Source organism: Hyaena hyaena, unplaced genomic scaffold (genome assembly GCF_003009895.1).
Source record: "Hyaena hyaena isolate Hyena2069 unplaced genomic scaffold, ASM300989v1 scaffold_439, whole genome shotgun sequence".
NCBI lineage: Eukaryota > Metazoa > Chordata > Mammalia > Carnivora > Hyaenidae > Hyaena > Hyaena hyaena.
The window spans coordinates 1363204-1386046 of NW_024081067.1; the positions used below are offsets into that span (position 1 = coordinate 1363204).

A 22843-nucleotide genomic window follows, 5' to 3' on the forward strand; every position below is an offset into this window, starting at 1 on the left:
CCGCCTTTCAGATCAGGGACGGGCCAGTGCCCAGGCTAAGGAAGGTCAGGCAGCCTCCCCGTGGGCAAGACAGAGAGGCTGCCATATTCATTTCTTCAGCTTGTGCCTGTGATCCCTGCAAAGGAGCAAGCCTGTGCCGTGACAGTGAGCCTTCACCCTTCCTTTGGCTTACACCCTCCAAGGCTCCTTGCACCCCTTCCTTGGGAGGGAAGCAAGTCAGAGAGGCAGCCAATCAAATGATTCTAGAACAGGCGCTGACCCCCACCTCCTAACCCCTACCCCTGACTGGCTGCTCACTTGGGCCCCACCGGAGTCACACAAAGAGAACGGTAATTTTTGGCTTGCCAGGCCCATGCCTTCCTCCCCTGGGGCATGTGCCCCACTTCACTGTTGACGGGCTGTGTATGGGGACATGGGAAACACCCAACAATTTGTCCCTGTTCATCCTTGGTTGGTCACCCTTCCTCAGGACAAGCAGGCACTTGTGGGGAGTGGGCTGTGCGTGGGAAGGTTTTCGGACAGCGGAAAGCCATCCGAGAGGATTTGTAGCACAGTCAGATAAGAGAGGGCGGCCCCCCTCTTACAGCAGATTCTTTGATTTTAGGTGAGAGGACGTGAGAGGGATTTACCCCTGTGCCCCGCAGTCTTATCTCCCGCCCTGACGTCCCTGCACACCGGCCAGAGGGTTAACCGTAAGCGTGTGCCTGCATGGCCGCTTTACTGATGCCACGCAGGTAATGATGCTCACCTGTCTTCCCACGCCTGCCCCTTCCCCCTTTCTCCCTGCTGTCTGAGCCTGCCCCAGGCCTCTAACCCCATGGGTGGTCCACTTGCATCCAGCCCCTCAGGCCATCTGTGTAGACTGTGCTGTCCTTCCTGGGTGCTTCTTGCAAAGTTGTGGCCTTGCACACGGAACCTGCCTTAGCGCTGAACCCTCCTACTGACTGGCGGGACTCGTGGGGTGGGACTGTGCATGAGCTTGTATTGAACCATTTAGAGACCTCTATAAGGTACTGGAACAGGGAAGAGAGATGAGGGCAAGCTTTGGTTTTTGGTTTTGTGTTGTTGTTGTTGTTGCTCTTGCTGTTTTAAGTGACCTTAACCTTTGACTCTCACTTCTGCTCCCATTATTTCAGACCTAACTAACAGGGTTATAATTCAGGTCTCAGCCACACAAGATGGAAAATCAAAACGATTTGGCCCCAAAGAATATCTTGTGGAAGATCTTTGCAAACTATTTGGGAGAATCACCGTTGTCTTGGTAACAAGTATACCCTGTACATTGGCCCCTGCTAATCTTGGTTAGATGGCTTATATGGATGTGACATTTTTAAAAGTCCTCTTAATTGCTCTGTGGGGGCCTTGACCTGACTGTTCTGTGATTGATGATCCTGGGGGCACCGAGGAGTGAACGTACTCCCTGAAAGTTGGGTTTTGGCCTTCGTGCAGCTGAAGCAAGACCTTTACTTGAAGTCATGGAATGTGGTGACTCAAGGGCCCTTAATCAGTTGCTCCATGGCCTGGTGTCAGAGCACCCCGTGATTTATAAGAGTGAGTGGACATAACATGCTCACCATCGCAGGAGATAGAATGGCTAACGCCAAATGCCATAAAATCGATGGCTTCATAACGCGCCTGGCTGAGATCAGAGGTGGGAGCATAGGACGTGCAGACCCAGTTTTCTGCAGGACGGGATATTTCTGGGAACTTGGATGTTCCAGCTTTAAAAGGCTCTCGGAGATGGGCTGTGGAATACAAATGTCCACTCTTGCCAAATATAATACCATCCCAGTAGACATTTGTTGGATAAGCTGGGACAGGGATGAGAACCCATGTGGAGTGAAAAGAAAAGATCGAATTGGACGGCCTCTAGCGTCTCTGCCCAGGCCCAGGATTCGTGAGGCAGGGGAAGAGGAAGCCAGGCTGGAAGGACTTCCTTTCCACATGGAAAATAACATCTCTAGGACTATTTCTGTGGCAAATTGTTACCAGTGTGCATGTGGCAGAGGTCCTTTTATTCACTCTTAAGTCCTGATTTGATTACACCAAACCCTTCCCACTTACCTTTGCTCTCCACGTGAGGAGCTGCCACGGTTAAAGATCCAGGGTCAGTAAACTTATTCTGTCAAGGGCCAGAGAGTAAATATTTTGAGCTTTATGGGCCATACGGTCTGTGTTGCAACCATCTAACTCTGCCCTGCTGCTTGAAAGCTGTAGACAATATATAAATGAATGGGTGCTGTTGTTGTCCAGTAAATTTTATTCACACAAACAGGCATCCTGCAGAGCCGTAGGTTGCTGATCTCTGGTTAAAGGTAAAAAAAGGGCTAATATTGGAAGTCAAAAGAGACATTAGCATAATTTCCCATCAGACTCTCCATAACAGAGAACCTTTAAACGTCTTAGGAAAATAAAAAATATGAGAATTTAACACATACAGGTTAAAATTGTAAACATGCTGACTGAGATAAGTGAAAATGAAAGGAGGAATATGAGAGATTGATGAAATCCATGAAAGAACTGAGAAAGGGGTTCTGGTTTTTGACTGCTAATTGTAGTCACCTGCAGGTGTTGGGCCTTGCTGGTCCGTAGCCATTTGTGAATATATATATTTATGCCCAGGTTTGGGGGCTGAGTGGGGAGAACCTGAGTCAGAATGAATTTGCCTTAAAGCTTCATTTGTGTGCTGAGATTCTGTGATCTGCACCCCTGTATGCTGTGAGCAACGCTCCACTCTCCGCGTGGGTACCACTTCTGAAGCTTTGCAATCAGGATCCGCTGCTGTTGCTGTGGCTCCTTTGCCCTCCTAGCGGGAGAGCAAAATGTGGATTGTTATTTTGTCTTCACTGTATTTCCTTTCCCTACAGAGAATCCTAATTTAGAAATTCTTCCAAGCTAATGACCTTCATTGACTTACTATCGAGTTGAATGTTAGCTTTGAAAAAGCCTTAAGCCTCTAGGGGGTAAGGTACCTATTACCATTCCAGTAGTCAAGTTAGAGAGTGAGTATATCCCTTGATCTTCCAGGTATTTCTCCTCTTCCGTTCAATGTGAAATCTTTAGGGAGCGCCTGGGGCAGGATAGAGGGGCAGGGGAGGCAGCTGAGGCTCCCGCGGCAGCGTTCCAGGGGCCCTTTCTGGAGCTGACAGCCACGATCACAACAGTCCCCCGTCCTCCTGCCCTGTGTTGTTTCAGGAACAAAGGGATGAGAACCCGCCTGGGATGCCTGTCTCACAAGTCAGACTCGTGTAGTGATTTCACAGCTATTCTTCCCGACAAACCCAACCGTGCCCTCAAGTGAGTAGTGTGGCCACATGGCATTCCCAGGGGGCTCACAATGGGGAGCCCACCTCGGGGCTGTAGGCCCTGTTCTTTTCTACTGAGTTGGACCAGATGAGCAGAGTGACAGTAAATCCCTGCCACTTGGCAGCTCCTTTTATATCCCTGAACGTGAGTGCATGGACGTATGCTTTCCTTTTCAAAATGCATGATTTAACTCAGAATAGGAACCCTCTTTTTACTTTTTAAAAAAATGTTTATTTATTTTTGAGAGAGAGACAGGCAGAATGAGAGTGGGAGAGGGGCAGAGAGAAAGGGAGACACAGAATCCGAAGCAGGCTCCAGGCTCTGAGCTGTCAGCACAGTGGGGCTTGAACCCACGAACCACAAGATCATGACCTCAGCTGAAGTCGGATGCTTAACCAATGGGGCCACCCAGGCACCAACCCCCTCTTTCTACTTTTAAGAGAAACTTATTATCCACCACTCTTATAAATCTGTGATGAAGGATACTCCCTGGTTCTACGTATTTGGCAATCTGAACTCTCAGTTTGGAAACAAACACTCAAATATATTCTAAAAATGTGTTTAGGTTCAGATAATCTGGATTCAGTGCCTATACTGTCCAAGTACTGTGTTAAATGATGTCCTAGATATGACCTCATTTGACCCTTGTGAGGTTCCGGGATGGGCATCATGATTCCCATTGCAGAGGTGAAGAGATTTAGGTCACAGTAAAATATGGAGTCAGGAGCTCAGCCTACCTTTTCTGACTCTAAGGCTGGTTTCTTTCTATTGCTGTCTTGGCATCTTTATATCATGCACTTACTTAGCTTGGTTTTTTAGACGGAAAGGCAATGTACTAAATACACTGAATTCCAATAGTGAGGTTTGTCATCAGTTACTTAAGAATGGACCTACCCATTGACGGTGACAGAACTGTGGGAAGTTCTTCATCTGTACCCCCTCTCCTCATTGTTCTGATTTGTTTGCTTAAGCACATCTTAATGGTTCCTGATTGGGGAGGGGGTGGTATTTTCAGAAATATTCAAGACAGATGTTTCTTCTTTCCTAGGAGACTATCCACAGAAGAAGCCACGAGGTGGGCAGATTCCTTTGACGTGCTTCTCTCCCATAAGTGTAAGTAGAGCTCAGGTCTCATTGTGTCACTGAAAATCACCAGTTTAGCAAAAGAGGCACCAAATGCCCACCATGCTCCAGGTGCTGTGCTGGGTACCCCAGACAGCTCCGGTCCCTTGCCCTCATAGAGCCTCCTGCTTAGGGGAGTGGATGGATAACAAAACACAATTTAAATGTAGTGGGAAGAGGGCCTTCTTTTCTGCATTCTGCGTTGAAAGTATGGTCCCAAGAAGCTTTCCTGTTTTCAGCAGTTCTAGCAAGAAAGAATCAGTTTAGGGAGTTAGAGTGATGGGCTCAGTGGGAATGACCATCTAGTTTCCATTTCAGATCTTGTTTATAAAATTAAATGACCCTCGTCCAAGTCCCTGGAGAGCCTTGGGTTACTCATCCATCAAATGAATATTCTGTGCATTTTGTTAGTCTCTTGAGCTGGCATAGTTTTGTGTTTTCTTGTTGCTTTTATTTTGGGGTTTTACTACCCCGGCTGTATCACACTCCTCAGTTTCTGGCTGGGTGTGGTTTTTCCTAGAACACATTTCTGCTGCTCCTCCTCTTTTGTTTTCCCTTTTCCTCATTTCTCATGCCTTTTGTCCACCAGCAAATACAGACATAATCGTGCATATTTTGGTGCAGAAAGGGCACTTTGATGCTGGCCAAACTTTTCAGCTCTTGCTTTTTTCTTATAAGCAAGTCCAAATCATCGGGCTTTGAAATCCTACTGGTGGGGCATCTGGGCGGCTTAGTGGGTTAAGCTTCCAACTCATGATCTTGACTCAGGTCGTGATCTCAGGGTGCAGTTCATGGGTTCGAGCCCCTGATTGGGATTCTTTCTCTCCCTCTCTCTCTTTGCTCCTCCCCCTCTCCTCTCATGCTCTCTCTTCATCTCTCTCTCAAAATAAATAAATGAAACTTAAAAAAACAAAAGAAAAAAGAAATCCTAGTGGCAAGAAATACATAGGAGTAGGAGAGCAGATGTGAGGAAGAGAGTAGGGTCTTTTGCAGAGAAAAGGATTCACCCAGACTTTCAGGGTTCCTTTTACATCCTTCCTGCCTATAGTAGAAACCCTGTTTGATCTGGGTACAGAAGGGTAGCTTTTAGCTTAGAATCTTGTTTCCACTTAATTGGGGAACATGATTTTATATGAGAAGGCTAAGCACATTGGCTTGTAGTCAGACCTGTGTTCTTGATTTTGACCTAGCTCGGCTACTAGATAATTGAGTGGCCTTGATGGAGTCTCTCAGCTGTCTTTGGAAGTGATTTTGCTCTCTGCTGAATGGACTATTCCCTCTGACTATGCTCCTGATCCTAATAAACTAGTTAACAAATGCTCTTGAACAGATTTTAAAATAAAATGTGACATCTAAAACTAAGCATATATTGCAGCAAGTAGTTTCATGAGACAAAGAGTCATTTGAGTGTTCTGTGGATTACACTCAGGAAGGAAAACAAGCCAGCACAGGTAGAGCGTGTGTGATGTGTGGCTATACCCCAAACAGCCAGCTTATGTGGTGAATTCGCCAAGGTAATGGCATATGTTCAATAATACTTAGGATTTGGCAGGAAGGCTTGTTTCTATGAGGCTATTTTTTGTCTTGTTTTCCAGAATCACATTAGGCTAAACAAGTGTCACTATTAATTTACACCTTTTCTGGCTGGATTTACTTCAAGGTCATCTTGAAGTTTGGTTTCTATTTCAGCCTCATGACTGACTCACTTAGTTCAAGTCCCTGAGGCTGTTTCCTCATTCTAGAATGGTGATAGAAATACCTGTGTGCTACCTATCACCTGGGTATGGGAATCTTCACAAGAGGACATCTTTATTGGGGTTTTTTACTTAAAGGTGTTTTGCAAGAATATGATGGTATTTTTTTAATGCTGCTTTCATTTATCAAACACAAAATAAATGTGCCTTAAGAATAAATTTGCAAAATTTGCTGCCAGTTATTAATGCTGAGCCATTAAAGACAGAGCTTATGGTGGTTAAATTAGCGGATGGAATCTTAGGGTATATTTGGACTGCTACAGCGACAAGACCTGGAGATCAAAAGGTGTACTTTTGTGTGTTTGATTCAATGACTTTTAGAGCTGAGGACACTTGGTTTTCCTTCTGTTAGGGATGCATTTGGTTTCCAGGAAGTCAGTTACACCTTTCTGAGATGGGGATTCCACTAAGTGGCCACCACATTGCTTCTTTGTCAAAGCACAACAGAAATAGGTTGTTTCCAGCCTCGAGGTTCTGTGATCCTTCTTGGAGTCTGATGTTCTGTTTTGATTTCTGTTTAGCATGGAAATAAAAAGCCAATGGAGTGAATATCTTTGAGAAGAAAGAGGCTATATTCAAAGGTCACTGGTAGAATTTCAATAGCCTTCTCCCTGTGAAGGCTAGGGAAGAGTTGGAGCCCAGGTTACCTTGAAGGGTGTTGACTTTCTTAAAGTCTAATTAATTTAGGTTAATGCTGTGACTCAATTAGAGCTGATTAAGCTTTTCCAAAGGGATTGCATGTGTGCTAGTCCCTCAGGAGGGACAGTGGTTGATCAGAGGTGTGCAGGGCTTTCAATTAAGATAGCAAAATGTCCTAAAAAGTAAAGAAAGGAGAATCACTGAATGAGCTCCAGAAACAACGTGCATGAGTCTAGAACCCACCTCCCTGGTAATCCTCTGTATGTAGGCAACTGTCCTCCCTGAGTTTTCTGTTTCAGATAATTTAGGTAATTCTTTCTTTTCCCCACATTCTCAGTTTAAAGAGCATCTTTACCTTCCCTGCTCTGCTCAAGTGTGTTGGGCACTCATTTATTTCGAGAAAGGTGTACTAAGTGTTCACTGTGTTTGAAGTCTGTGCTAAGCAGTTTGTTGGGGGTGGGGGCACAAAGATGGACAGGGCAGTACATCCTTCGTGGAGAATGCAGCCTTCTGAGATGTGGACATAAGAAATAATAATGTGCTGATTAGAGGCTAGGGAGCCTCAAGATGCCAAATAGAACCCTGATATCGGGTGTTCCTCTTAAATTCCATTTTGTCAATATTAGAAGTCCTTACTGACCTGGCAGCAGCACATCTGCTTTCAGTTTAGAGCCCTGTTTGCACTTAATTGGAGAATATGCTTCTGCACAATTACGTTAAGAACATTACCTGGCAGTCAGACCTGTGTCCGAATGATTTTAACCCGGTTCTGCTTCGAAATAGCTGGGCAGCCTTGATTAGAGCCCCTCAATATCTTGGAAAATCTGGCTTTTCATCTGCACAATGAAGGATCTGAAAGATAGTGTTTCAGAGACTGGATCCAGTACTACCCGCTTGTTCTAGGATGCTGTCTGTGGCAATCAGGGAGGCTGAGCCATAACCGAACACCTACGGCAGGTGGTTTGAGTCAGCACTGCCTGCAGGGTTACGTAAAGCTGCTTCAACGCTGAAATGGCTCAGGCAACCAAATGAGGGGCTGAATTCGGCACCTGGGTTATGAAGCCTTCTCTCCTTGACAGGGTCCTGTCATGTAGGGAGCTCTGCTCAGGTTCAAACCTCAGGAAAAGAAGAAAACAACTTTATTTTTTAAACTTGAGAAAGAAAAAAAATCTGGGAAGCAAATGTTTGGAGCAGTTTGATTTCCAATCACATTTGCTTACAAATGCAGGACCAAGCTAAACAGGTACCATGGAGGTCTGGGAGACAGCCACTTGCTGAGGGCTACTTTTTTTTTTCTTTCAGCTAACAAATGAAAAATAAAATTGAAATTGCTTGTGACTTTATTAGCCAAGGAAGGATCTCTAATGTGGAGTAATTTGGCGTCTTTTTTCCTGCTCATCCAGGGACAGTTAGACTTGGTGTCTGTGAGCTGTGCTCCTTACACTGCCCTGGAGGGTTTGTGTGTGTGCAGGTGTGTGTGCATGTGTGTGCGCATGTGTGTGTACCCACCCAGAAGCTTTCCTGCCTCTGCAGCTCACACCCGGGACAGCGAAGGCACCCAACTTGTGGGGGAATTCTTTTCTGACAGGTTGTGGGAGAGCAGGTACAAAATTGTGTGTCTTCTGCTTTGATTTCTTCATCAGGTTCATGTCCAGCTTTTAGTGGGACCTTCAGTCCTAAACTCTGAATCAGTTCAAACTCTGAATCTCTGTCCTTCCTTCCTTCCTTCCTTCCTTCCTTCCTTCCTTCCTCCCTTCTTCGATTGTGTGTGTGTTTGTGTTGACATAAAAGTTGGATTCACTCCAGTTTTTTTTTTTTTAACATTTACTTATTTTTGAGAGAGGTGGGGACCAGGCCAACCTGGACTGGCTGTGTCTTTGCACCTCCCGAGCTGGGGAGGGTCAGAGAGAGAGGGAGACGCAGAATCCAAAACAGGTTCCAGACTCTGAGCTGTCAGCACAGAGCCCGATGCGGGACTCGAACCCACAGACTGTGAGATCATGCCCTGAACTGAAGTCAGATGCTTGACCAACTGAGCCACCCAGGTGCCCCAGATTCATTCCAGTTTTAAGAGGAAGGTGTAGATAGGGTTCCTTCCCCTTCCTCTCACCCACTTTTTTTAAGCCTGATCCTATACCTGGATGAGAGAACACCTCACCCTGGGCATCCATTTGGTCCTTGGCTTTGTTTCATTCTTTTCACAGAGCTTGGAGGGTCTATGCCTACCTGTCCCCGCCAGGCCCAGGGACTGTCAGGAGAGTGGAATAGTACAATGGAAAGCTCTTCTGCATTCACAGAATTAGTATCCACCTCTAAGAAAAAGAGACCAATAAAGAAACTGTTTTTTTAAAAAAAAAAATTGGCCTCTTTGGGATAATGATGGAGATATAGAAAAATATAATGACTTAATCTGGTCACACGGCAACCAAGCAGAAAACCCAAAACAAGCAAAAACATTAAAATTATGAGCTAATGAAATTCCTTGATTTCCTTGATCATCCAAATGGTCATTAGCTTTAGAATGTACAGTTTCACTATCACGTTTCCATTCATTGCACAGCCCTCCCCACATCCTTCTCCAAGCCAAAAAATTCTAGAACAGTGTTACTCAAAGTGTGATCCAAAGAAAGCAGCTCTGGCAGCTGCTGGGTGCTTTGTAAGAAGTGAAAATTCTGGGGTTCTGTCTCAGACCTGCAGAAGCAGAATCCCTAGGGGTGGGCCTCAGTAATTTGTTTTTCCTCAAGCCCTCTGGTAATACTGATGCCCACGAAATCTTGAGAAACCCTGTTCTAACACATAAGCAAGTAAAGTGAAGAATCCGGAGCATCTTGGTGATGCAAGTGGCCTGTGCTTTCCAAGGAACATGCTAAAGACTGTATTACAGCCTTCCAAAGTTCTGAGGCAGCACAACCCTTTGATGGCATGATGCTACCTATGCAGCAGATAAGGTGGATGGTGTTCACAGTCAATAAACAAACATGGCAAGTGTGTTTTCTGGATAAATTGAGGCTAAGGGTTAGAAAGAGATATGTGAAGTAGACATGGATAGAAAAGAAGTGTCTCTTCCTCTGCCAACCTTTCTACATTCTTATGATTCTTACTTGCACCCAGGAATGTGGTGCATTTAGCCTTTATAGAAGGAGTGCCAGGAATAGATAAGGCAACATTCAAATTCTGCTGAAAAGGTTTGAATTGAAAAGCAATTGGATAGGCCTCCAACACCCATTCTGTTGCTTACTGGGTCTGTGACCTTTGGCAAATTACATAACCTCTCTAAACCTTGCTTTCCCCCATCCGTTAAAGGAGAATGATACGCCTTGCCTTGCATAATTGTTTTGAGAATTAAATGTGGTTATGGTTGTGAAATGCTAAGCATGATAATGTGACGTAGAGGGGCTCCACAAAAGAGAACTATTTTGATTATTTTTATTATAATACAACATTAAATTCGTCGAGGAAACAGGGATTTCATGCTTCCTGTATGCTAGAGATGGCATCAGCTTCTTCCACAGACAGCTGAGGGTTGAACATGAGGGTTGAGTAGGGATGGTATTAGAATGGGGGAGGGGGGGGCTTATTCAATTCCATAATACCTCACCCCCTTCGTGTCGTGAGCTTCTGGCACCCTTTCCTCATCCCTTCCCAATTTCCCTTCAGTATATGTGAGAGAATCCACCTGGGGATGTAGTTTTTAAAAACCCAGCAGAATCTGATCTGGTCCCTCTTTGAGACTCCCTGCAGTGTTCTTGTCTCTAACTAATTAGATAAGTGTTCCTGGACATTTAATTTTGGGAACCTTTTAGGTGATGGACTGGTGTACCTGGAGTTTTATAACACTTCCCTTGTATTAAAGGAGTCATTTGTGAATGCTGTTACCCATTAGAGATACTTTTTGTTAGTTTTCCTTTCAATACAAAACTCCTTGCTAATTTCTTAAAAAAAATTTTATGTTTTATTTATGTTTAAGAGAGAGAGAGAGCACGAGTTGGGGAGGGGCTGAGAGAGAGGGAGACACAGAATCTGAAGCAGGCTCCAGGCTCTGAGTTGTCAGCACAGAGCCTGATGTGGGGCTCGAACTACAAATAGTGAGATCATGACCTGAGCCAAAATCAGACACTCAACCGACTGAGTCACCCAGGCACCTAGCTAATTTCTTATAATAGTTGCAGATACAGGCCCTAGCTGGGTTTTTGTCATTGTTACTTGACCTAGCTTCTGCTTGATAAAATAGAAAAAGAACATTGGAATAGGAGTTGTAAGACCCAGGCTGTCCTTAGGCTTCTGCTACCATGTCCTAGAATTAAGAAACCATCCAACCTTAGAGCCTCACCATTTCTCTTTGTGTCCAATGTAGGCCTTAATCATAGGGTCTCTCATGTCCTTTCTGGCTTGGAGTCTAATACCTGTCAAATCCTACTACTATTGTAACATACCATTTTGCTATACATACACTAAGTGAAGATCATTGAAGAAAATTATGTTAATCACAAGGCTGCAGTCTAATTAGCATGCCAGTTGCTTGCCAATAAATGTCAGTTACTAGAAATAGTTTGTTCTCTAAATAATCTCTTTACCTAACCCTGCTAAACCCTAGTTATCTGTTTAAAAACCTTTATTTTATAGATAAAACAAGAGAAAGACTTCGATCCTAATGCTGCTCCCGTCATAAATTTCAAAGTAGTGAACTTGGTTCTACATCAATAAGATTTTTGACTTCACCATTAGTATATGCATCCTGGATTTTATCAATATATTTGACTTTCTTATCCTCTGACTTTGGAACCCATTCACCAGTTTATTTTTTCCAATTGATCAGGGAAGCAGGAGAACTCTGGTGTTTGGGACAGCACTTTGGTAAACAGAGAGGTCCCCCCAAAATCTTTCTTGTGATCCTGTATTTTTCCAAGCCTGGGAACTGAGCTAGGCTCCAGCCCACCCCATGCCAGCTGAATCAGGGCTCCTGGACCTTGAACTATTACCTAAGCCACCCTCCCCGCTGCACCAGCTGTACTGCTCATTCATAGTGACCCAGTTTCGGTTCTTATGTAAGCACCCTGCATCACAGAACTAAGAGGGAGATGCCGGCAGCAGGCAGCACGTGTGGCCATGGGTATGTTCTTGGAGATTCTGTGCATGTCCAGGGGGATGCCAAGATTCTGCTAAGTGTTCCAGGAATTCTGGACATGAGCCTTTCCCTTCTTGCACTAGATAGACACTAATTTCCAAAAAAAAAAAAAAAAAAAGTATGTAATGTTCATAAAACCTTGACTACTTAGAGTGCCATACAAAGAAAACCAAAGTGAAATGAAAAAAAAAGAAATAAAAAAAAATACAGATCCTCCTGTTTCTCTCTCATCTTCCTGAACTGTTCACCACTCACCACCTTTAAGTTATCAGGATTATTGGGGCACCTGGGTGGCTCAGTCGGTTAAGCATCTGACTTTGGCTCAGGTCATGATCACACAGTTTGTGGGTTCGAGCCCCGCGTCGGGCTTTGTGCTGACAGCTAGCTCAGAGCCTAGAGCCTGCTTCATATTCTGCATCTCCCTCTCTCTCTGACCCTCCCCTGCTCACACTGTCTTTCTCTCTCTCTCAGAAATAAATAAAACATTAGAAAAAATTTTTTAAAAAGTTACTAGGATTGTTTTGGGGCATTAGGCATGTTTATTCTGTATGATGACTTCTTAAGCCACCAAAATAGAGGCTTCATGGTCACTAGCAGGCAGGGAGCACTCCCTGAGTGTCGGGCCCTGCATATCCTAACTCCCCTCACCCCCAAAGCTCCATGGAGCAGGTACTGTTAGGATCTGCATTTCACAGATGAGGGAACTGAGGCACAGAGAGGTTAAGCATAGTGTCCAAGGTCACGCCTAGCCAGTGTGTGTCAGAGCCAGGACATAATCCCAGGCAGACTAGCTTCAGGGATCAGAGAGGAGTCACTCTTTCCTTCTACTTGGGATCTGTTGGGGTGCTAGAGCGATGGCCTCTAGTTCCCTGGGTATCTGGGAGGGAGCGGGGTCTGGGGTACATAGGGGCCCAGGCTGAGGAGCACAGCTAATACAAAGCAGGTCACTCTGGGAGATGCCAGTAAATGCTCATGAGCTTTTCAGAGATAAACTGACATCCTTCATTCTAACCAAATGCAGTTTATGGACAAACAGAAAGGGAAGGAGAGGGTCCTGATGGAGAGAAGGAAGGGAGAAGAGGGAAGGAGGAGCAGCAAGGGATAGAGGACAGCAGAAAAGGGAGAGAGGCTGGGAAAAGATGCTGCAGAGTCAGGGCGAGAACCAGACAGAAAGTTTGCTGGGAAGAAGTGGGAGGGGAGGAAAGGATGTAGCTGAGAAGAAGGAATGCTTCTGGCTCTGGTCCCATCCAATTCCTTCGCTGGGTCCCAGAATCCAGGAAGGTGGGGCAGGTGGTTTATACACAAAGCCCACTCCCGCCATCCGCTCTGGGAAGGGGAGAAGCTTCCATCCCTTCTCACTTCCATTGTTCCCAGGTGAAGTTTCTCTTTGCACAGTGACCCTCACCCCTCCCTCCAGAGCCAGCCTTGGGAATAAGGAGGTGGTGAGAGATCGGGGTGGAGAGGGGTGGGCGAGGAGGGGAGGAGGGCTGTGGGGAGGACAGTCTGTGCAGGGCTTTGTGAGCTTTATCTTTGCCACTATCTGTTCTCTAGACACTACTGCTTCTCAGGTCCTGACCCTCCCTGTCTCTCCTCAAGCTCTTCCTTTGAAATCCCTGTCAAATTTTAAGTGCTATATTTTGCTTTGATTCCTCTCTACTCTCTCTGAAGCCAGCCCTGGAAATGCAGATGACCGCATTTTGGGGTTGAGGCTGCCTGAAAGCGCTCTGGCATCTTTACAAGGTCACTCAGCCATGCTTTGTTACAGTGTCCCCAGGCCACCGTTGGGGAATGTGCCAGTCTGCTCTGTGTGACGCTGCTGTGTCTCGGGAAGGATGCTCGGGGAGGCATCAGTGATCCAGGAACAAGAGAATTTAGGCTTCAGTTGTCTTCACAGATAAGGTGATGGCAGATGGGAGAATCTGCAGCTCTGTAAGCTACATGTCACATTTGTTCTGCTGTCACATACTTTCTGGCAACTGCTCGATTTGGGGTTATTGTCCATCCCTCCTTTGGAGGAAGAGATAACGTGAGGTTCTCCAGCGATCATGAGAGGAGACACAGGCAGACTGGGCTCTGAAGTCACACAGTTGTGTGTGAAACCACTGTCCCCTGTTACTGGCCAAGTGACTCCAAACACTGAACTCAAACTCTCCAAGTCTCACTTTCCCTCTTTGTGAGCGAACATTTAGTGACTGCTTGTAATGAGCGCTTGGCACTTTTGCATGGATCGCCTCATTCAGTCCTCAGAACAATCCAGTGCAGTAAATCTCAGCATTATTCCTGTTTTACAGATGAGATGATGTGGGCTTCAAGATGTGAGGACACTTTTCTGAGGTCGCACAGATTTGGACCCAGGCAAGCTCTCTGACTCCAGAACCTCTACCTTGATAATAGGGTTAGTGTGAGGATTGAGTGAGTTGACATATGTGGATTGGACAATATAGAACTTGTCCGTGGTGTATCATCAGTGTATGGTGGTGATGATGTTGCTGAGAAGGAGGACAGAAAAACAATTGGCTAAGAGCTGTGTCTGGGGAAGGCATGATTTGCAAAGGGAGTGCAGAGCAGAGCATTGACTCTTCCCCAGGGAGAGTTAATAAGATCCAGCCCGCCTCACTTTCAGATGAAGATGCTGAGACCCAGGGAAATCAAATGTGTTGTCCAAGGTCACTGAGCTAGTTATGGGCATGACTCTGATCAGAAGAGATGCTTCCAACTGGGACAGTGGTGTTCCAGTCCCACATGGGACAAGAAGGATTCTGTAGACTGTCTCAGTGAAGCTGACAGAAAATCATGAGCTGGGTATGAGTTTGCCATACATCTCCTTCAAATCCCCACTCCCCCTGAGTCCATCTCCATTGCTTTCAGTGTAATTTAGTTGAATTCTGTTTCCAATGCCCATTGTTGTCTCGAGGTAGTTCTTCTACCCAAGATACACCTCTGCCTTCCACAGGGACTCTTTCTGTTGCCATCATTCGTGGAAACCTCACCATCCATGGAGTTACTCATGGCCCCCCGGTCTTGGGCGAGGTGGCATTCTCTTCCCCTCTCCCCCCAGCCATTGCTGGTGCAGGCATTGTGTGGACGCCACCAGATGCAGAGCTGGAGACTGGACTCCTTACTCACATAAGAACACTAGCTTTGTAGTTTGGTGTCCATGCCACTTACTAACCATGTGACCTTGGGCAAGTTATTTAACTTCTCTAAGCTTCATTTATTTCTCTATAAATGGCAATACCATCAGGACCCATGCTATAAGTTTGCAATGTGGAGCAAATGCCAGAGGTACAGAAAGCATTTAGTGCGGTGCCTGGCCCAAAGTCAGTGATCAATCAGTGTCTGCAGTGGTTGTTTTCAAAATTCCTTCTCTAACTTCAACTTTTTTTTTTTTTAACCTCCTGTTTATCCTTCTCCCCTTTTCCTATGTTCCAATGTTTAGATCCTAAATCCTGCTGTTCTCCAGGTTTAAGCTTCATTTACCAACCTGGACCATCCGATGGTCCTTTCTTTGCTGAGAGGCACATCCCCAATCTAAAAGTTCTTGCTCCCTTGTCCAAGATCATATCTTTGTTGTAACATTGTCCAGGAACTGGAACTGAGGCCTTTATAAGTGTCTATTTCTTACCATGTTCCTATTCATTTTTCCAAAGCAGCTGTTCTCAACCCTTCCCAAACCTCTACAGCACACACTGGACTTAACAATTATTCAATTATTTTAAATTATTGCTCACTATATGTGACCCTAAACTAACTTTTGAGTTCTGTGAGGTGGTGACTTCATTCGATTTACTCATGTCATATCCTCAAAACCTAGCACATGGAGGCAGACCACCTTCACAGGGACTTCACCCCACATTAATGAAGTTCAAGGCTGTTTATACTTATGCATCTCAAATATGTCCCTTCCCCAACCAGTTCTTTCCATCTCCATCCACCCTACTTTCTCTCTGCTTTTGATTTTAAGAAACACAAGTCCTTCTAACGCTTCTTGGTCCCCCTCCTTCTCTAGAATTTGCCTTCACCAGATATATTCTTTTGTTTCTTTTATCTTCCCTTGCTCTTTTCCCTCTGCCTGCAAACACATCTGGAAAGATCTTGCTTTGGAGTCATAGGGACCTGGTAAGGAAACTTGGTTTTTCTTGCCAGCTGTATAAATGGGGCTTTGATTTGACTTCTGTAAGCAAGCCTTCATGTCTTCATTTGGAAGACGAGAGTGCTACTATCTATGGATCAGCATTATTGTGAAAATAAATTAGCGAGTGTTTGCAAAATCCCCAGCAAAAAGTATGGCATATTGTAAATAGTTAAAACTCACCTGCCCCAAATCCTAAATAAGTACATACAAATAAAACCCTACCATCCCTAGGTCCCATCACCTTCTCCAGCTAAAATCAGATGGGAACTCCTTCATTTTCCTGCACCCAAACCAGAAAGTTCCCGGTATCCACACACAGCCCTTTCTCTTTCTCTCCATCATAATTCTGTTCACAGGCTTATGTCGCTACCTTCCTAGGGGTGATATTTTATTAGTTAAATTCTTTCTTTCCTTTAATTTCAACTCCGTCTATTCAACCAGTCTTTTCTGATTAGATCAACATCAAACATACTCAAGACTATCTTACAAAAAAACCAAAACAAAACAAAAAACACAAACACAGAAAACCCCATTTATTCCTGACCTCCTGTTTCCTTCTAGTAAAGCTGTCTGATCTTTCTGCTCCCCTTCTTGCAAGAGACATTGGAGTTAACTGTTTCTGCTTCCTCTCCTCTCCTTCACCACCACATTCACCACAGTGTGCCTAGGGTCTCTGTCACACCACTAAAGCTGCTCCCTCCCATGGTTGCTGAATCTCACCGCCTAATCCAACGGCCACACCTTAGACCATAGCTAACTTGACCTCTGGGTAGTGCTGGACATGTGGCCACTTCCTCCTCCTTGAAATGTTCTCTTCCCTGGCTTTTTGCAGCACTTCTTCTGTCTCTATCCATCTCTCTGGCTCCTTCACAGACCTCATGATGTATCTTATAAGTAGGCTCAATAATTGTTTACTTTATTTTTTAAATGTTTATTTATTTTGAGAGAGAGTGAGAGCAGGGGAAGGGCAGAGAGAGAGACAGAGAGAATCTCAGCAGGCTCCGTGCTGTCAGTGCAGAACCCAACTCCGGGCTTGAACTCCCGAACTGTGAGATCATGACCAGGGCCAAAATCAAGTCAGATGCTTAACTGACTGAGCCACCCAAGTGCCCCAATAATTGTTTACTACATCATCATCATCATCATCATCATCATCATCACCACCACCATCATTATTATTAAACACTAATCTTATTGAAATATTTCTAATTACTCTAACATTCTTAATTCTAGGCCTTCCCTTGTGTGGTTCACCCTTCCTGCAGTTCTCTTCTCTACCTTCTCTTCCCTTCTTTCACTTAGCTTCCTTCTCCTCAACTTTGCATCTCAGCTTAGAAGCTTCTCCCTCCTGCACATGTTGCCTTTCCTCCTTAGGTCTGCCTCAGGCACCCCTCCTGGGTACTTTCCCAGCAACCTCTGCTTTCCCTGTCATACCACTTTTCATGTATACCATAATTACCAAATTATGTTTTCTTGGCTCAAATGGTCCTTCCCCTGTAAGTTCTGAGGGCTTTGTTGTGCCTGTTTTTAGCACCTTGCAGGATGCCTGAGTCTCATAACGGGTGTATGAATGAGTGAACGAATAGGTGGAGGTGACGTTATTGCTATGTTGGATTGAGGATTAGTATACCTTATATTTTTAATGCTACATAGAATTACTTGCAGGCACTCAGTCAAGTCCCTCCTCCAAGCTTCTTCCTCTATAAAATTGAGAAAAGTACAGCAATATTCCTGAGGGAATTTTGCAGGTGCTCTCTCTTTTTTAATCTGCACAAAGGTCCAACAAAGTTGAGACTTTGATGAAAGGAGATAATATCTGCGTCTCATCTAGCATGGACAGTTTGCCTAGCAGGATCTCTTCACCAATGCCATCAATGAAGGCAGAAAGGTAATGTTCTTTCTTGATCTGTAACTTGATTCAAGTTAATCACAAGTGCTTGTTTTTGCTTGATGGAAAATAACACAAAATCTAACATTAACAACAAATCTTGAAAGCTTTGCCATTTAAGGTATTTAGTCTCTTCTGATTTAAAAACAATAAGTTCTACCAAGTTACTCTTCCAAATCACTTTGAGTTTACTCTTTTAATGTTTTTTAAAAAATATTTATTTATTTTTGAGAGATAAAGAGCAGGGGGTCGGGAGGAGGCAGAGAGATAAGGAGACACAAAATCCAAAACAGGCTCCAGGCTCTGAGCTATCAGCACAGAGCCTGACGCGGGGCTTGAACTCACCAGCCGTGAGATCATGAGCTGAGCCAAAGTCAGATGCTTAACTGACTGAGCCACCCAGGCACCCCTGAATTTACTCTTTTAGGTAAATACACAATGTTTTAGCATCCACTCCCTACCCTTTCCTTTTCACCCCCTGCCCACAGTGGAGGAGCAGCAGAAGAAGGCCTTTGGCCCGTGGGCTTCACATCCTCCTAGCATCCACTGAGAGTGTCCATTCCACTGCTCAGAGACCACCTTGCTGAGCCTGCTCTGCCTTGGCTCTCATGGGCACTGAGTCTCCTTCCAGGCTTCCACAGCTCCAAAAGATATTCCATCCAACATCTGCTTCTGCAAGCAATGACAGTCTCCTGACAGGCAGGCTAGCTATCAGGTCTGAGTTCCTCGGAGTCTGTGGAAACTTCTGGATCACCTCTGTAAGAACTTGGAGGAGACAAGGTATGGAAAAAATAGCATCCACAAGGGATTTTATGGGCAGGGGTTTTATGGCCTGTTTTCTGATGTATTTTGTGCATTAGTATTTTATAAAAGAAATTGTTGAATGAATGATTCTCTGGCCATCTCTCTGCATAATCATTGCCATGCTAGTATTTCATGCTGTCTTTGATTCTCATTTTATCTTGGATTTCTACTCCTTCTTCAGGGTTTTAAACCCAATGTAGGAATGAGGGTGAGTGGGTCCCTGAGCCAGCCTCTCCTAGGAGTCTAACCTGTGTTACTCCCTCTCCCTCCCTGGCACAGGAGCAATTTTATTTCCATCCTGCCTGATTGGAAACAACCTTACATCATATTCTGCTTTCTCCATACTCCTTGTCTTAGAGGACCATATGTCTTGTCTTAAGGTGACCGTATGTCCTGGTTTTTGCCTGTGGTAGTCATGGTTTATGCCCGTTGTCTCTGTGTAATTAATAGGCATGGCCCTCTTCACTCTCAAAAATGTCCTGGCTTGGATGGTAAAGTTCATGGCTACCCTGCTTTTGTTAAACACTTAAAACTCAGGCCTCCAAATTTAGATTTCTTTTTGATTTAAAGTTTGGATTTGGGAATTGCTTCAAAACCCTTTTCTACCTCAGTTTTCTGGCTCTTGCAAGTAAAGTCTTGGTTTTTATGACTGTTGTTCTAGCAAGGGCATGATAACATCTAGTTTATATTTTTTAAATGTTTCTTTATTTTTGAGAGAGAGAGAGAGAGAAAACACAAGTGGGGGAGGGGCAGAGAGAGAGGGAGACACAGAATCTGAAGCAGGCTCCAGACTCAGCCTGACACAGGGCTCAAACTCATGAACTGGAGATCATGACCCAAGCTGAAATCAAACGCTCATCTGACTAAGCCACCCAGGTGTACCATAACATCTATTTTAAAGACAAAGATACCCAATGACTTTTTAATTAGGAGAAATGAAAACGTTTCACAAAAGTAAAAACAAACATTAAATATGGCAATAGCATGGTGCCACCAATCCATGACCCTGGGCAGCACATCATCCTGGAGCACATTGCTGGGCCTCAGATGCTCAGGTGATCCCATCACTTGGAGTTAAGAACTGTTAACATATTGTCCTTTTGACAAGTTTTAGAAAAGAAAGAAAACATTGTAGCCAGAGTCATTTTTTTTTTTTTTTAATTAGAGAGAGAGAATGCTTAGGAGCAGAGGGAGAGTGAGAGAGAGTGAGACTCCCAAGCAGGCTCCATACCTGGCAAAGTCTGACTCGGGGCTTGATCTCACAATGGTGAGATCATGACCTGAGCTGAAATCAGGAGTCAGATGCTTAACCAGCTGAGTCACCCAGAGTCATTTTTAACCAATGCGGTTACTTTATTCTAGACTATGTCTGGCCATCCTCTGAGGACAGTTTGTAGAAAGCTGTAGCTCTTATTTGATTAGTGAAGAGTGTGTTGAGGGTTAAGATAATTCATAAAATATATTTTAATATAAAAACATTAACTGAGTATATAGGCAATCAATGAATGTTGTTTTTCAAATCTACGTGGTAACCCTGCTCATCTTATTCTGATTAGAGGCTCTGTTTTGGCAACATTCATGACATTGACTTAAAAAAATGAAAAGGTGTATTCATCATTAAGTCATTTGGGAGAAAATTATAATTAATCTGAATTAAAACATGTAATTTGATAAGCAAGATCTTCTAAAATAAAGTATCCATGGGATGAACCATTAAAACATGTGGCCTCGAAGACCTTTAGTTTTTTAAAAGAGGCTGGGCAGGTAATAGAATGGCTTCAGTGACTTTTAGTAGGGTGTTTACTTTCAGACGTTCTTCTGGTAGTAGTGACGGATTTGCCCTGAGGCATTCACCCCCTCCTGTAGTTTGTCTTGTAACAGATTGTTTTTTCAGGGTGGTTGACTTGAATTAGGGTACGTAATGCATTACAAATACCACTTTGGCCTAGTTAGAAACACGGGCTCACCAGTAGATTCAGGGGACAGCTGACTCTGCATTAGGGGACAGGCAGTGACCACTGAAGGCTGATGAGCAGTGACCAAGGCTTCTCATAGTCATTATTACTATGACTTCCTAAATGTTTCTCCTTAGTATCGCTCTGATCCTTGAGTGGGAAACAGAGCCTGCCTCCGAGGGTACGTGTGTGTTTAAGGGGTAGAATCTTTGAGAGGATGTGGAGGAGCAGTAGGGGTTGGAAAATTAGAGCCAGTCTCACATTTTTACTACCTTTCTCTCTTTCTTCTACAGTTCATGAGCTTAAGCCTCTTTCTATCTCTCTTCCCTTTCACCTCCCCCACACCCACAGATGGGGTGGCCGCCTTCCGCGCCTTCTTGAAGACCGAGTTCAGCGAGGAGAACCTAGAATTCTGGCTGGCCTGTGAGGAGTTCAAGAAGACCAGATCAACGGCAAAACTGGTCTCCAAGGCCCATAGGATCTTTGAGGAGTTTGTGGATGTGCAAGCTCCGAGGGAGGTGTGTTGGCAGTGGCGAGAGTCTTCTAAGACCTCTATCCATGGCTCCTGGCTCACATCTCTTTGTGGGGGTTTGAGCCAATTTGATGGGGACTATCTTCTGAACTGAGCCTCACCGCTCTGATGGCTCTTAATGAAAAAAGGGTCACTTCTAAGGTGCAGAACCCAGGGCTTCTAAAAAGGAACTCTGTTAGTGTTTCAGCTGTCTGTCAAACATGTGCCTGCAGGACTTGTGTTTATATAGGGATTCTGTCAGGAGAGATGCCGTTGAATCCATGTTAGTTTTCCTAGTGGAAGGCAGCGTGGCTTAATGGATGAGCATCCACTTTGGAATCTTATTCCAGTCTCAGCTCCACCAGTCACTAGCTGTGTGGTCTTAGCCAAGTTATCTAGTCTCTCTAAATCACATTTGCCCCGATGTGAAAGTGTATAATATCACCTACCTTTCAAGACTACTCTGTATATTAGGGATAAAGCACCTACTCAGCATCTGTCACTGATTATTAATGAGTCACTATCATCATTTATATTATTTATAATAAGTTATTATCTTTTATAATAATAAAATGAATTTCTATATATGGATGTGCCGAGTTATAAAACAGAATTTTACCCTGGAGGGTTTTATAGAAGAAAAATATTTGCTGTCTATGAGTTTTGGTACATTATGTACCTAGGACTCTTCAGTTATATGCTTTTACTTGGGAAGTAGAAGGTCTTTGCCCAGTGCCCAGGATGCTGTAGGCTCTTTATAATGCTGCTTAGAACAGAGATGTCCATTCTAACCATAATCTCTCCTCCTGGGGTATTTGTTTCCTTAGTAGTTAAGAACAAACAAGGGAGTAAGCTTACTTTAGGGAATCCACATTAATACTTACCTTCAGTTTCACTCTTTGCTTGACATCATGAAGACCCCTGGATTAGGAGTTAAGTGATTTGGGATTTTGCCCTGGCTCTGTTACTAACTTTCCATACTGCTTTAGAGCAGCCTTTTTGTATCTCTTTTCTTTGGTGTCCTTACCTGTAAACTGGGACAAAGACTATCTGGACTTCAGACCTCACAGGATTCTTGCTGGGATTAAAAGGGATAACCTCCATGAAAACATTTTGAAAAGCATGAATAAGCTTACAACATATATAAGATACTGCTATTAATAATTATTACATAGCTAGGAGCAGTTGCCAGGCACCTTGGCCCTTGAGGGCCTGTGACCATGCTCTCTGTTTGTGTCTCCAGGTAAACATAGACTTCCAGACCCGAGAAGCCACGAGGAAGAACATGCAAGAGCCATCCCTGACTTGCTTTGACCAAGCGCAGGGAAAAGTACACAGCCTCATGGAGAAAGACTCTTATCCCAGGTTCCTGAGGTCCAAAATGTACTTAGATTTGCTCTCCCAAAACCAGAGGAGGCTCAGTTAGACCTCAGATGGGGACTCTTGGAGATCACTGGCTTCCCCCCTCCCCTTGCTGCCAAGACCATATTCTAATGTGAAATGTCATAGGTGTTCAAAAAGCAATGGCATTTAGATTGGGAGCCTGGGGATGAGGAATGGAGAAACGGCCATTCCAAAGTAAGATTCAGTCACCAGAGCTTGGA

At 44.4% G+C, this 22843-nt stretch overlaps 1 protein-coding gene across 1 annotated transcript; it reads left to right on the forward strand.

Moving 5' to 3' along the window:
• Positions 1–708: 708 nt before the first annotated feature.
• On the forward strand, positions 709–22665 carry RGS8 (regulator of G protein signaling 8). Its single transcript, XM_039252999.1, has 5 exons — positions 709–734; positions 3196–3297; positions 4355–4419; positions 21080–21246; positions 22483–22665. Exons 1-5 carry the CDS (start codon positions 709–711, stop codon positions 22663–22665), a joined length of 543 nt encoding a protein of 180 aa, XP_039108930.1.
• The last annotated feature ends 178 nt before the right edge of the window (positions 22666–22843 follow it).